Source organism: Trachinotus anak, unplaced genomic scaffold, assembly GCF_046630095.1.
Source record: "Trachinotus anak isolate AG129_WGS33_773 ecotype Australia unplaced genomic scaffold, CSIRO_AGI_Tana_v1 ptg000031l, whole genome shotgun sequence".
Classification (NCBI taxonomy): domain Eukaryota; kingdom Metazoa; phylum Chordata; class Actinopteri; order Carangiformes; family Carangidae; genus Trachinotus; species Trachinotus anak.
The window spans coordinates 5,887,832-5,903,968 of NW_027273882.1; the positions used below are offsets into that span (position 1 = coordinate 5,887,832).

Consider the following 16,137-nt stretch of genomic DNA (forward strand, 5'->3'; position numbering starts at 1 on the left):
TGTTTTGTCTTTTCGTTCATCAGAATTTAACATGTAATGCAGCGTTATTGTATTTCCCAGAGCAGCAACGAAGCTGTCAACAAATGTTGCCTCAAAGTGAAAAGTCTTAAATAGCACAGTGCGTTTTTTCGTACAGTTAATGCTGTAAAATACGTCATGATGCTGTTTGTGTGGACAGGACCCCAGCCTGACACCAGCTGTTGGCTGGTGTTCACTCCCCAACACACACACTCAATAGAGCAGAATCCACCCAGTTCACTCCACTTCCACGGCCTCACATCTCGTAGCCTCGTAGTCTCATCATCAGACACAAACTGAACTCAGATCAGTGTGCAGAGGCCATCTACGTTACTGTTTAACCTAAAATAACCTTTTCGCGCTTATTGTAATAACTGGATTTCCACAAAGCAGACATTTTACCCATCATGCAGCTGTAACTGAAGCACTTACAATAAGTAACCACCAGCAGCACACAGATCATTTAACACACGTGTACATGTTCACTAAGAAAAGGTGCAAATGCAAAGATCCAGCTCAGGGTTTTTAGAATCAATAGTGGTTATATCAATATTGGTAAATAGATTTTTTTTCATCTTGCCCCAGCAGTTGATTTTAATCATAGTGACTGCATTTCATTTAGTTTTCCCAGACCCACGGCCCCATGCACGATGGCTTATTGAGACACTTGGAACTGAGCCATTGTTAATGTTATTAGATGCATCTGGGCTTCTCCTGCTGTGAAAGAAGCCTGAAGCGACGAAGGTCTGTTTTTAGATTTTTCATATTAGTCAGTTGTGTAAATGATGCAGTCAGCCAGCAGTAAATGTGCAGAAATTAAAAAAGAAATTGATAAAATGTGGCTCAGAGAGAATTTTTTTGAGGAGAGTTTGGTCTTTCAGTTTTAAGTCGGATGTACTCTGTCCTGTACTGAAATTGGTGACACAGAATTGTCACAAAGTTAAGGATAAGATGTTTGCAGCTGTACAGGAAATAAGAGCTATTAGAATAAAATATTTCTTCAGTCATTGTGAAAAATGTGAGAGGTCATTTTCCGATAGCGACTCACTGTTGCCTCTAATCTAACCTGAAGACGTAGCGCTGCTCAGAGGGCGTATGATAACCTCTTGTCTTGTAAATACAACGATGGCCAAAGCTCCTGTTAAATGACAGCCACCACCACCTGCTCCCAGCAACAAACCATGTTCGGCAGCAGAGAAAACTTACAAGAAAATTACAAAATGGGTCACATTTAAAATAAAATTTAAAATAGGATTTATGCAAACAGTCGTTAACGTAAAGTGAACTTGTTTTATCTTTTAAATGAACATGAATGTTACAAGAGTAAACAGTGTGATACGTCATTACTCAGTTATCAACTCCATAATAACTGGAAAAGCCTACAGACCATAAGAGAGAGAGAGAGAGAGAGAGAGAGAGAGAGAGACTGCATCACACAGTGTCATGTTAGAACATTTTTATTGCTCTGACATTATTTTACTGAAACTAAAACATGACACAGCCCTCAGTGGTGTGAACTGCGCCAGCGATGTGTTATTCTGGTGGGTCTTATGGATGAATGGATGGATGGATGGATGATAATGAGTTGTCAAACAGTGCTAGCTAGCATTAGCGTACGTTAGCGTGGAGAATTGCTGCCTTATCTCCCCGCGGAGGCCTCCCCTCTGGTGGCATTTAGCGTTTAGCATGAGAGGCTACTGCCAGTGTCTGACTTTGAAGAGAGAGAAAGTGAGAAACAGAGCGAGAGAGAGGGAGAAAGTGGGACATATGGGGGAGGCAGGGGGGCAGATGGCGTCTCATTCCGGTAGGCTTATCTGGGTTTCCCATGCTCCTCTCTGCTTCTCCTCCTCACATCTTCTCATGTTTCTCCTCCTCTTCTTCTCTCTCCTCTCTACCCCCCACCCCAGTTTGGTTCAGTGCCACACAAGATCCCCACCTCCAGTATCATCAGGAGGTGTGTGTGTGTGTGTGTGTGTGTGTGTGTGTGTGTGTGTGTGTGTGTGTGTGTGTGTGTGTGTGTGTGTGTGTGTGTGTGTGTGTGTTAAGCTTCAGTCTTCCTTCCAGATCTCCTACAGTGTCATTTGTGGTGCCAGCTCATCTTGCTCTCAGCTCTGCAACAAATCAGAGCTTCAGTAAACAACAACAAAGCTCTTTCCTTTCCTTTCCTTTGCTTTCCTTTCCTTTCCTTTCCTTTCCTTTCCTTTCCTTTCCTTTCCTTTCCTTTCCTGTCCTGTCCTGTTCTTTTGCCATCACCACTTGCCACTTTCTAATCTTTCCAAGTATCTTTATTTTTTGTATCACCATCATTGAGAAATTCATCTAAATTTGAGCTGAATTGTAGTAAAATTACTTTTCCACTGAACCGTATGTTGCGACTCGTGTCGGAAGAAGCTGTATCAGTGTTTGAGCTGCTGTCACAGGAGTCAGTCCAGTCCAGGAGATGATGGCTTGCAGCACTTCATTGGTCGAACAGATCGATATGAACCAATCAGCGAAGTGTTTTCATCTCAGAGGCTCAACTCTTAGTGTCTTTGATTCTATGCACGCATTCCTGTTTTCATACATGTTGTATATATAATTAAAAAGTGATTATTAGGAGGAAATTAGGCTGTTGTTAATGAGCACAATAACTGATAACTAACAAACAGGAGACTCTGAGTTTTGGTTTGTGTTCACTCTGTGTTCACTTGACCATCAGTGAACTGTAAACCATAAAATCACCACAGACTGCAGCTAGACTTTTCTATCTCCTGTTACAACCTTTATGTTAGTTCTGGGATTAAGGATTGATGCTGTATTATTGTGCCAAAAGGATGGCAGGTGTTGTAGGTAGTGGAGCTGTGATTCTTCTGGGACTGATGAGGGCAGTATTATAACACCTACAAATGCAAAGAGATGAGGAAGAAGAGGGAAGGCAGACACGGTAAACGATAACAACATGTGGAATGGCAGCAGAAAGTGTGGGTGCAGCAACAGGTCTGCAGAGACATGTTTGAGGCGGCTCATCAAGGATCATGGCAGAGCATTTTGAACAAAAGGAATAAAGACCTAAACCTTATCTAAGCCCCTCAAAGAAAGGCATCTGCATCAGGACACTGTAGAAAGTGTCACAGCTTTAATGAAAAGTAATCTCAGAATAAAAGAGGCACAGTGTCTTCATGTCTCCATCCTCTTTCTTCAGGCCTGTGATACTGGTGTCTTAGATAAGCTTTGGAGGTGGCTGATCTCAGTGTCAGCGGCCAATGAAAACAATCATGTAAATCTGTGTGACTGCAGCTGTCTGTTTTTTTTTTTTTTTAAATTTAAACCCTTTTTGCTACAGTCACCCACACGCCCGCTGTGATCACATTCAGCCTTGCCTATGGAAATTTACTGAAACAAGAAAATGTGTTTGAATGCAAATGCATTTGTTGTTTGGAAATCGGCCATTTTTTGGGCACCACCTCTCCCAAATGTTTTGAGCAGAGCTTCTTGCGTTTCAGTCAGCTCTGGAAAACTAAATGCAAATGCATCCATCTTTCAGAGGAAGGTACGGGGCTGTAGACGATGACTGCTGCGCTCGATTGGTCAGAACAGATCAATATGAGCCAATCAGTGAAGTGTTTTCTTCTCATGGCTTAACTCTCTGAGTCACATCCAGTGTTCAGCAGGCAAAGTCAATATTCTTTATCACAACAGTTCTGAAGGAGATGTAGCAGGGTGAGAGGTGTCGTTGAGAAAAATAAGACAGGGTTTCAGCAACATTTTTAAAATCCACATCAAATCTGCTTATGAATCAGCATCCTTTATCAAATCTGATTTTTTTCAGCAGTTGCAAGTAACTAAAGCACAAAGATCCTTAATCACTCAACTATTTGCTCTGCACATACTGTGTTTTATTTGAAGAGTTGATATCCATAAAAAGATACATTTGTGGTTTTAAGAACCAAAAACCATCTCAGTGTAGTTTTACATCTCCTCTCTCAGGCTTCTTTCTGGAGCTCTAGTAACAACAGGTCAGTCAGCCAATCAGAAGAGAGGATCTGAGCCTTTCTCCTGATTGGCTGACTGTTTTCTGAGTGAGCAAGTAAAAATATAGTATATTTCAGGGAAACACTCTAGAAACCAAATCCTGCAAGGTTGGATGGAGGGTTAAGCCTAGCGGGGCTTGGGGCATGACTGCTTTGTTGTGACATCACAAAGTTACAGAAGTCCTGACAGCTCATTTTAAGGGACCTTTAAGTAAAACTAAAAGAGTTGTTTAAAGAGCTGTATTAGCAACATATTAGTGCTAGACTGCTAATATAATAGCTAGCTCAGTTAGCAGCAAACGGATTATATTAAAACTAAATGAAAAAATATCAGCAATCATCAAACAGAAATTATAAAGACTCAAATAAAGAGATAAAATGTACTTTTACTACTACTCTTTTTAATTTTGAAAAAATGAAACAACACTAATGAGCCCTGTAATGTTTCCTGTGTGTCAGGAGTAGTTCACTGGTCAGGTGTGTGTTATATATTGCCACAATTTAGACGCTGTGACACATCAGTGAGAAAGTCCATATGGCTCCATATGGGAGGTGTGTGTGTGTGTGTGTGTGTGTGTGTGTGTGTGTGTGTGTGTGTGTGTGTGTGTGTGTGTGTGTGTGTGTGTGTGTGTGTGTGTGTGTGTGTGTGTGTGCGAGCGAGCGAGCTGAACCTGCTGATACAGCAGAGATACCAAGTGTAATAGAGCGAGACCCTTTTACAGAAGTCAGCTTCTAATGCACTGCAGAATGAACACACACACACACACACACTTGCATGGAGAGCCAGACGCTCTTTGTTGCTGCAGCAAAAGAAACACAATGTTAAACTGTTTTGCTGTTGTTAACGGTGACACATGCACGTACACATCTGTTCACACACACACACACACACACACACACACACAAATACACACACTCATGCAAACACACACAAACTCACACTGCGTAGTTGGCACATTTCCACTTGCTGATGCCAGAGGAGCTTCCATGCATGGCTGAGAGGTGGACTGTGGGAGTGAGGAAAAGGGAAAAAGAGAGGAGGAGGATAAATAAATAAAAGAGGGACATGAAGGGTTAAATCAGTAATGAGAGAATCGATAAAGAGTGGGATGATGTGCGTGGAAGAGACTGACGCTGGGAGGGTGTGTTCCATCCCTCGCTGGGCTCAAAGAGGATGAGGAGGCAGTGGTGAACGGGAGGAAAGGATTAATCCGCTGGTCAGTAAACATGAGGGGACGCCAAGGAAGAAGCTCCCTCGGTGTACTCTTTAATCTGTTCCCTCCAACAGTCCGGATTTGTTCGAGCTGTTTATTTAAACTGTGCGGGCCATCCTCGCTCTCACTGAGCTCCGGCCGGTCTACCTCTGCCGTCAGCCTCGGGGGGACTTCAGGTGGCCTTGTTTCAGAAGAAGCATTCCAGAGTCCCAGTCACATAATCCTATTGAGCAAATTAATTTTGTTTGTGGTTTCCAGATGGTGACTCAGAGCTGTCCCAAACTCTCATCCCTCCACCTTGTTCTTTGGATCACACAATCATGACTATACACACAGTTTATAAGGTGCACCGAGCAAAAACTAAGATGCTAAAGTGCAGATCAGTGGAATGTCCCTGCAATAACTCGTACCGTGATGAATGTAGGGGCGATAAGACAGAAATGATTTGATCACATTCATGAATTAAGTATGAGTTGTAAACAGAAAATAAATATGAAAACATAAAACTTGTCATTATAAATTCAGCAGTGTGAAATATTTGCAGCAATTTCAGCATTAATGGAAAACTAAAATTGTTGCCCATTGCCCAACCTTGTTTCCTAGAAATTATGTTGACAGGATTTTGTCTATCCTATTTTTATCAATAAAGATGGACTAAATACTGAGGTGGGGCGTGGCTGTGTCTGGAGAGTTTTGTAACTCTTTTGTAACTTTTTTTTTTTTTCATGTGAACAATCTAGGGTAAATTCCAAAAACCAAAAAAACTGGCAAAGTGAATTAAAGCATGTTTCCATCCACAGCTGAGATAGTTCTCCAGCTGGTGCCATTAAAGCACTGCAGAAGAAAAGGACATAAAGAGATGAATTCAATACTCTGACCTCTTTTAATCTCTTCTATTTCCACTCAAGTTTATTAAACGACCGCTTAGTTAATAAAATGACCGCTGGTTGGTGTGAAGCCGACTGATCCCTTCACTGTGACTTTAGCTTAAAGGAGGAAAAACTGTAGCGTTTGAATAAAGAACTCAGAACCTGCTGCTGTGAAATGAATGAGGAGGAGAAGGCAGGAGAACAGTGTGTAAAGGTGCTGCTTGATGACTGTCGCAGTGTGTTGGCACACCATCAACCTCTGCCCAGTACAACCACACACACACACACACACACACACACACACACACACACACACTTTGTTGGGTTGATGCCATAATGAAGTGGTCCCTGAAATGAATGAATGAATGAATGGTTCAAGAGAGACTATATTATATTGGGACACAGACACGCACACACATCCTTGTCTTTCTAAATTCATGGGGACCCTTCATTGACATAATACAACACTTAACCCTAACATAAACCTAATTCTAATCCTAACCCAAAAACTTCAAACAGCCATTTAAACTTGTGCGGTCCAGCATTTTGGTCCCCACAAGTATAGAGGGCTCTTGGTTTTTGGGTATCCCTAAGTTATCCCTAGCCCCGTATCCTAACCTTAACCATCACAACCAAATGCCTAACCTAAGCCTCATTAATGTTTGGCTTTGGGTTTAAATCGGAAATATGACCAAACAGGCACTTCTGCTTCTCTCTTTGACACCAAAGCTGTGGTTGTTGCACTGGGAATTCTGGGTAAATCTGCTGTGTCTGTCTCTGTCTGCTCACAGGTGATGGGACTCTCAGAGTGTGGGATTTGAAGGCTGCCGTGTGTCGATTGGCCATCCCAGCGCACAAGGCTGAGATTCTTAGCTGTGATTGGTGCAAATATGACCAGGTAACTGCCCACCTTATGCTGCACCATCATTGTTTTTTCATGTAGATGGTGTTAAAATGGGCTGTACCTTAACTCTTAATACATGTATCTCAGGAGCACATAGCCAGCTTCACTTTATTTCAGCTGAAAATACATTTTTAGTCTAAATTGCATATATCCTGCCTTATTTTGGTTTAAGCCACAGACCAACAGATGCAGTTTATTTAGCATCTGACTGAATTTAGTCAGCATTAAAGAGACATTTTTAACTATATGAATTTCATTGGTTGTAATCTTTTGGTATTTTAGCTAAAACACATTTTAGCAGCTTCATTCTACCTTAAACTCTTTTAATAAGCTTTATGTCAATTCTTAAACTCTGTCAATTCTGCGTTAAAATACAGGTATTTAGCAGTTAGTATAAAATACATCTAACCAGCCATTTTATCGTAGTTTAAAGTACAGTTAACTAGTGTTTTTCAAAATAAAAGCCCTATTCCATTCTTTATTTGTATGTTTAAAGAGAGCTTTATTCTTCCTTATAATTCTTATAATAAGCTGTTAATTACGTTTAACTGAAGTGGATTGTTGTTTGCGTGCAGAACGTTGTGGCCACAGGCTCAGTGGACTGCAGTGTGTGTGTGTGGGACCTGAGGAACATACGGCAGCCTGTCAGTCAGCTGCGAGGCCACACCTACGCCATCCGCAGAGTCAAGGTACACACACAAACAAACACACGCGCACACACGCGGCCTGGTTTCCCTTTCCGACCACATGCTCCGTCAAATGTTGTGTAACAACAGTGTGTTCACACGAGGCAAGAGATGCAGCGCTGGGACTGACAGCATCAAAACACCCACTTAAATGGACCTAATAAGACGACACACACACACACACACACACACACACACACACACGTATTAGAAATGCGTGGGTTTGTGTGTGAGAGAACAGACAGCTGCAGAGGAGTCCCCAAACACATCCCAGTTACTCAGATTAGGCACACGTCACTTCACACACACAGGCGTCATGAATATGCACAGATACACACACACACACACACACACACACTCACTTGAGTTCACCCAATCAAGGAACTGTTTTGCTCAAGCCGGGTTTTTCCAGGACAGGTGACACCGATCGATCCAGAGAACTTGGTCTAAAACTGTGTGTGTGTGTGTTTGTGTTTGTTTGTTGTTTGCAAATCTGTCAGCTTGTATCGATTTACTGGAGGGGGCAGAGAGGGAGGTGAAGGGATTCATGATCAGCAGAAGAAGAGAGAAGAGATAAAAATAAACTCAGAGTCAGACACTTTCGATCCCGCTCTGTCTTCAAGTTTTTTCTAACCTGGATCTTGTATTTGTGGTCATCAAGTTAACAGTCATCGATTTTTTTTTTTTTTTTAAAGAAATGTTTTGTTCTTTTGTTCCTTTATTTGATAGGACAGTAGAGAGTGACAGGAAAGGAGCAGAGAGAGCAGGAATGACATGCAGGAAAGAGTTGAGCCGGTCGGGAATCGAACCAGTGACTGAGAGCATCAGTGGCTAAGAGCATCTTTGCTCATGTGGCACGCGCCCTATCCATTCAGCTATCGGGTCGCCCACAGTTACAGATTTACGCAAATGATTTTAAACAACAATTGTGACTTGTACTTATATAATGTTCTCTGTGCCAGTGAAGGAGTCTGAGATAAAAACCGCGATCATGCCGTCGTGTTACCACAGTGTTATGAACTGAGGGTGTGGATCCTTACGAGGCCACAGTGGTCTAATGAAACATTAAGGGAAATGTATCCAGATGAAGTCTGTGCTGAACCGTCTCAGGGTTGTTAACAGAGAAATGCAGATATGCTCCGAGATCATTTTGTTCTACATCCATCATCACAGCTGCTCAGAGTCTGGTTGTATTTGCTGTTTTTGCTTCGTTAACAAACGACATTTACTGATGATGTTAAAAAAGCAGCTGTAATTGGAAATGAGAGACAGAAAAAAAGAGAAAAAAGAAAAAGAGAAATACAGCAGAGAGTGAGTTTGAATCTACCTGATGAGAAAGGTTAGGCCGTTAGAAGCGCAGAGGGGGAACAAATGAGCGAATAAATTAATTTTAGAGCGCTTAGCTGACAGGCAGTGGAATGACTCTCTGTGGACTCTTTTCACTCCTCAAACTGCTGAGCAGAAAAGAGGCTGAAAACTCAGCTCAACCTGCCTGAAGCTGTATTTCACTCTGTCACTTTTTTTTTTAATTTTTTTTAACAAGATGAGGGACAACCTCCAGCTCTTGCTCCACAAGATCAAAAAGACTCAGAACACATGAAAATGTGTTGCTTAGCAGGAATCCCTGAAAATGTGCTTCTATTTTATTTTGAAAGAGCAGACTGTAAACAACGCTGCAGGTCTTCTGCAGAATAACTTCCTCTCTTGTGCCTTCTGAGATCCACAAAAATCAATAGAGGCACAAATACTAAAAGTCACCCTACATGTTCTTTAGATCTTGTCATTACATTTAATTTGAATTCATCTCAGTGGCATCTGATGAATTTTCAAATTGTTCTTTGGTATGATCATTGTCAGCTGATTGGTTCTGCATTGTTTGCATTCTGCATTCTTATTTTTCTTAATTTTGGTTGTATTTCTTAGTATCTTTAACATCTCATGTGCATAATTAAATATCTTATGTTGTATTTAGTTAGTTCTGTTCAGCTCTTCAAATCCACCTAAAGGGATTTTCATCATTTTTTCTGCTTTTTGTTTAAGTTTGAGATCAATGAAATAAATAAATGAAATAATTGATCATTGTCTTTTTCCTGATTGAGTTTTTATTCCTTTCTCTGCAGTTTTCTCCGTTCAGTAGGATGGCGTTGGCATCCTGCTCGTACGACTTCACTGTCAGGTATGATCTCTTCTTCTTCTTGGTCATTGGTTGGTGGTTGTGTTATGTCAGTGAAAAACAAAAGAGTCATAACATGAGCGCCTCAGTTAGTCCTTTAAAGTGTTAATTAATGAGCCATGGAAATGAAGGAGGTTGCACACAAACACAAACAGCGCGGCTGAAGCAGGAAACACCACAGAGCTTATTCTCTCTCAAAAAAAAAAACATCAAGGCGACACACTCAAAGAAATGATCCAGATATTGATTTCACTCGGCAGCACCTTTTTTTCTGGGGGTGGTGATACTTCGATGGCCTGTAACGTGTTTTTTATTCATGAGACCTGTAAAAGCGTTTTTCTCTCACCTCACATATGAGTTTAACTGTGTGACACCAACTTTTCTAGAGGTTAAAAGACTGAAGTGGTGGATGTGGTCCCGTATTTTCTGCTTACGCCTCCTTTTCTTTCAATTACCACCCAAAGTGGATGGATGGTGTCATCCTAGAAGTAGTAATGGGAAAGGACACTGTGATAATGTGTGATAAAGTGAACTGGTGTGTGAGATGGAGAGAGAGCGGGAGGAGGAGATGGAGACGAGATGGGCTCTTCCTCTATTGAGCTGCAGCGGCTGAGTTAATAAAATCAGTAATTTCAAGCAAGGCCGCCTTTGTGTTTCTTAGGAGAATATGCTGCCTCTTAATCTTATCCCTTCTTCCTGTGTCTTCTTCTCTCTGTCCCTCTCAGTGGTGGTTTCATGTTAAATCTAGCGGCCCTAACTGGTCGCACCTGACCAGTCCCAGCCTGGTCAGGTGCAAGAAAGAACTGATGAAGTCTCTTGGATGAGAGGTGAAACGTCTTCCTAGACAAATAACCAAGTCCAGTTGCTTTCGATTCAAAACTCCTTTGAGATACTATGACCTGGACAAATGAGAATATTCACAGGCCTAAAGAAGAGAAAAAAAATTATTTCCCAGCCCTAAGGTCCAGAAACAAATATTTCAACCTTCTGTGTGAGAAATCTCTTTTTTCCATCATTTTGTCTGAATGTTTCTAAATGGCTCAATTCAACTTCTGCTGTTGCCGATGAGACACCAAATGAAAGATGGAGGGATGAATAGTGACAAGCTTGAAGATGGATGATGCTGAAATAAATGCCAGGCGAGAGAGAGAGAGAGAGAGAGAGAGAGAGAGATAAAATGCCAAAGGCAGAGAAAGAAGGCTGAAAGATAAATGTGGTGAGAGCCGGCTCTGTGCCAAACCTTGTGTTTTATTGATCCAGTTTTTTATTGGCTCAAATACTCTATGCTGAGTACTGATTTCATTATACAGACACACACACACACACACACACACACACACACAGTGGGGAATCACCACCTGCTGGATTCTTTCTTGCCTGTGGCTGCTTCGATACCTTTTTAAGGAATGAAAACAGCATCTGTGGAGATGATTCTCAGAAACGCATAAGAAATGCAGCAAACAACATTTATTTTTGTTTTCCGGTGAAGAGGAAGCCCAGCGGCTGCAAACAAAGTGAACAGATAACTGACATAAAATGGAACATAATAAATATTAATCCTTCATTTGTGCAAGGGGAAGTTTGCTGAATACAAATGTTTCAGCATCTGATCACATAGTCATACCTTTTACCTGTCCAGTACAGAACAGTTAGCATTTAAACGTCCCATATTTTATGATGTGAGATTTCCATGTGTTTCTGATTATAAAGCAGGTCTAGGTTCTATATTATATTAATACTGTGAAAGTATCAAAGCCTCAGTCCACAGAGAAATCCACACAGCCTGTATTCAGAGACTGAGCTTTAAAACGAGCCGTCAGAACTTTTGCAACAGAACAAAGCAGTCACTGCTTTCAGTCCTGCCCCAAGCCCCGCCCACCTGGACCCACAATCCAACCTTGAAGGATTTGGTTTGTCCGAGTGTTTACCTGAAGTCTGCTATATTTTTCTTTTAATCACTCAGAAAACATTCAGCCAATCAGAGAAGAGGATCAGAATAAAATATGGGACCTTTAAATTTCTTAAACCTGAAGCTGAAGATGCCTCCATTAGGTCACTGCTTCTCTACTAATGTACTGATATGTACAGAGTGTTTTAGCCTCTTTAAGCTCACAGTTGATGTTTTACATCACATTTTCTGTCTGGTTCAGTCTCTGTTTCCAGCTGCAGCAGCTGTATTCATCAAACAAACTCTGATAAAGCCTCTGTCCACTTCCTGCTCAGCAGCAAACAGCAGACAGACACAGTTACAGAGCAGCTGGTGAACATAGTGGAGCATTCAGCAGCTAAAGAACCAGATATTTCCCTCAGGAGCTGGTGGAGACCAAACACGGAGCTAAAAGAGAGGGAACAGAGGACTTAGATTCATGCGGTGGACATAAACATGAATCATCATGTAACTCTGTAGCTGTTGGGTGTATAAATATGAAAGTGTTTGCTAACACATTGGCTAGAACAACTTTCTATGGTCTGACAGGCCCTCAGCTGCCCTGATGATGTGAACGGTGAAGACAATATAAGTTTCTCTCTGACATCTCAGTCTAAGTGGGTTTCATGAGGAAATCAGTGCATTGTCGACACAGGGGAACGTTTTAAAGCTTTCTTTTTTCAAGCATCGTACTGTATGGACACTGCTTCTTTAATTTAATCTATACTCAGTCTTCTCCTTTATTAACTTGCCTGCTGCCCATCCTCTGAGACAATCCTTAATCCATTCATTACCGCTGTGATAAAACCGTGTCAGTGGGTTTACTTCATCAGATGTTATCTTAATAAAACATTGTGAATGGTACTGAGCCAGGACCACAAATGACCCACTAGTGTCCCATGTGTTTGTGCTTTCTCCCATAGACACATCATGTATGTTTGCTTTGTGTTGAATAATCCAAACACACCAGTCCAAACATCAAGATAATTACTGCCTATTCTTAACTTGAGTCCAGCCTGAGACTGTGTGTGTGTGCATGGTACAGGAGGCTTTAATCACCTCATTAACAGGAGACTCGTCAACCATTAGTCTCTTCTGTTGATAAGGAGCATCTCTGCAGTTTTTAACTTCCTTTAAATCCTAGTCCTAGTGCTGAAACTGTTAATCAAATAAATTTGTCTTTTTTATGTCTTTGTAAATTGAACATCTTTGTGTTTTGGACTTATGTTCTGACAAACCAAGCTACTTCTTGAATATGTCACCGTGCACTAGTAAAATAAGTATTTTGAACATAATGTGAAATTTTCAAATACATGAATATGGAGCTTTCTTGTTGATTTACTGGAAAAATAGTGTATATTTTATTTTCTACCTCACCTGAAACAAAGAGCAGCTCTGCCAACGTCACAAAATGTACACTTCTAAGTAATAATTCATAAAAGCAAAAGTTTAACATTTTTGAAACATGATTATTTTATCTCTAATCTGAGTTAGATGCAAAGATTAACAACAGTCTCATGTCTGTGCAGTAAATATAAGCTACCACCAGCCGGTGGCTAACTTAGCTTAGCACAAAGACAGCTATCCTGGCTCAACAACGTCTACCCACCAGCACTTCACAGCTCAGTAATAAACATGATATATCTTGTTTATGTAACCTGCACAAATATTGAAATGTAAAAACGTTAATTTGTCACTTTAGTACAGCCACTGGTTGCCTGGCAACTGGTATTGGCCTTGTCACATAGCCCCTTGTTAAAAACGGACATTTTACACTCTAGTAACATGTTAATTAACGAGCTTCAGAGATGCTGGCGGGTTTTGGTTTTTTTTTATTTTGTTACCTACCTTTATGCTAAGCTAAGCTAACCAGCTGCTGGCTGTAGCATCATTTATTGTACAAACATCAGAGTAATATCAATCCTCGCATCTAACTCGGCAAGAAAGCAAATTGGTGTATTTCCCAAAATGTTGAACTGTTCCTTTAATCTACAGAGAAAAACAGTAGAAGGGATCTTTCATACCTCAAATGCCACATATTTTATTTTATGTAATATTAAGTAACTGTCAAGGCATCTAACCAAATGATTTAAATAAAATTTCTTGTTTATGTATGAGCTCTTGTTGCTAAGTTTTGAAACAACTCTTGAATTACTCCTCAGCACCACTAAAACATTCTCGGTTGTCAATCATCCAGATAATTAGACATGAGGATGTATTAAATCTTAAATCTGAGTGTCCTCACATCCACCTGTTGTGTGTTCAGCCCGTTCCACTGTGTAAACTCAGTGTGTCCACACACACTCCTGCATTTATAGACCTTCCTGTGTGTTTAGGACACATACTGATCTACTCCACCTACACACACAAAGAACAACACATGAATGCACACATACAGCTCACTCAGGCACACGCTCCTCTATAGTCACATGTGAACCTTCATGTACACACAGAAGTCTATTAATCCTTTTTTCATCCCTCATTTCCGCTCACCAGCCCGCTCCCTTTCTCTCCTCAGTCTGTTTATTCAGTCGTAGTCTTGAATCTCAATGACGAGTGGAGCATTCTGGGACTTTTGACCATTTATAACTGACGCATACCATCCTCTGTCTTTTTCCCTGCAGCTGGATGTCACAATATGTTGGAGTCTGTTAGTTTACAGGAAAATTGTAGACTTTTATTAGCATGCATTCATCAGGGTGTGAAGCTAAAGACATTTATTTTGAAATGGAGTTAGATAATTTACCAACCTCAATCCTTTGTTTTTTCCAGAGAAAGTGACATTTAATGAGCTGGTAAATTTAATAAGTTGTGACACACAAAGCCATCAAATGAACAAATTACAGCAAGAAAGCAATTGTCTAAATGTTCTCCAATAATGAAAAAATTTAGACGTTTATCATCTACATCTGGATGCAGATCAGCGTCCAAATACAAGACCAGTGTCTAAAAAGACCCTCTTGTCTCTACTAGACATGGACCTCTGGTGATGAACAATAGTTTATCTAGATGCTGATCTTTGGTTGCAAAGTTGAGATCTGCTGTGAGGTCGATCGCTTCAAACGTTTCCCATTTTCTTTTGTAAACTGTAATAATAGACAAGTTAATTTTCCATGAAAATGGCTCAAGAAAACCCTAAAAACTGGACTGGCTTTTGGTTTGGGCTTATTAACTTTGTCTGAAAAGCAAGATGGATTATTCAATTTGTATTTATTCTGATTTCTCCAGCACTGTATGGTAAAATTTTTTATCAATGATTAATGAGTTGTGTTGCAAACAGTGATGGTCTACAAATGTACACACACCACTATGGTCTGGCCTTGAACTTCTCCCTGCTTTCTGTTTCACTGTGAAGGAGTAGTGTCCATAATGTTCATCTGCTGCAGCACTTTTGAATATATATGTCACATTTTAATTCACTTTATGTTGTCTTTGTCTCTCTGTGGCAATGCACTTATTTAAAGCCCAATCAGAATTAGTGTTTCATGTGAAACAGAGACTTTGAGGTTGTGTTAGACCTCTCGTGTTTGCTTTAGATAACATGTTCTCCCCTCATCTGCTGTGTGTGTTTGTGTCACTCTTAACATTAATTTCCTGTTTGAATTAAAGGCATCAGTGACATCGGTTCATGGGAGGAGTAAATCATCCTCTTCTCGTTTCTGATGTATCTTATGTTTTGTTTACGCCTTCTCTTTTTTCCTTTATTTTTTGTCCTCGTATATTTTCTTTCTGCTGTGACTTAATGAGTATGTAGCCAAAATGTCCTCACTCTGTTAGTAAAATACTTTTTTTGGTCCTTACTATGTAGCAAGTACAAGTACACACACACAAACACACACACACACACACACACACAAACCTGACAGGTGAATGGAGGGTTCCACAGAACGAAATACAATAGAAGCTAAGTAATTATCTACCATGGAAACTACGGACAAAAGACAGTGCAAGCCTCATTTGTACAAATAACATGGTGTATTTGTCTAAGTGGGATTGTCATCTGGTATTACAGACACACACACACACACACACGCACATTAACATCATCTACACCCCTAAACCTATAATCTGAGTCATACATGAATCTGACACTTGTTTCCTCGCAGCTCAGAGAGGCACTGATGCTTTTTGAAAAATACTCTGTTTAAAAATCAGCTGAAAAAGAATCTTTCAACTTTCAAGTAAAACTTAATCATGTATCAAATGTCCTGTATTGTTTGATAAACAGTCCAAAACCCAAAGCTCATCAGTTTACAGTGAGATTAAACAGAGAAGAGGATGAAATTCTCTATTTTGCAAACTAGAACCAGCAAATTTTTGTTATTTTTGCTCAAAA

The 16,137-nt window shown here is 40.5% G+C and overlaps 1 protein-coding gene across 2 annotated transcripts in view; it reads left to right on the forward strand.

The window, feature by feature from the left end:
- Positions 1 to 16,137, forward strand: part of pex7 (peroxisomal biogenesis factor 7) — a 41,293-nt gene that overhangs the window by 8,453 nt on the left and 16,703 nt on the right. For both annotated transcript variants that reach the window (XM_071467663.1, XM_071467662.1), the window contains exons 7-9: positions 6,903 to 7,009; positions 7,591 to 7,704; positions 9,822 to 9,877. In XM_071467663.1, the coding sequence (XP_071323764.1) occupies positions 6,903 to 7,009; positions 7,591 to 7,704; positions 9,822 to 9,877 (277 nt within the window). The remainder of the gene's footprint in view (positions 1 to 6,902; positions 7,010 to 7,590; positions 7,705 to 9,821; positions 9,878 to 16,137) is intronic.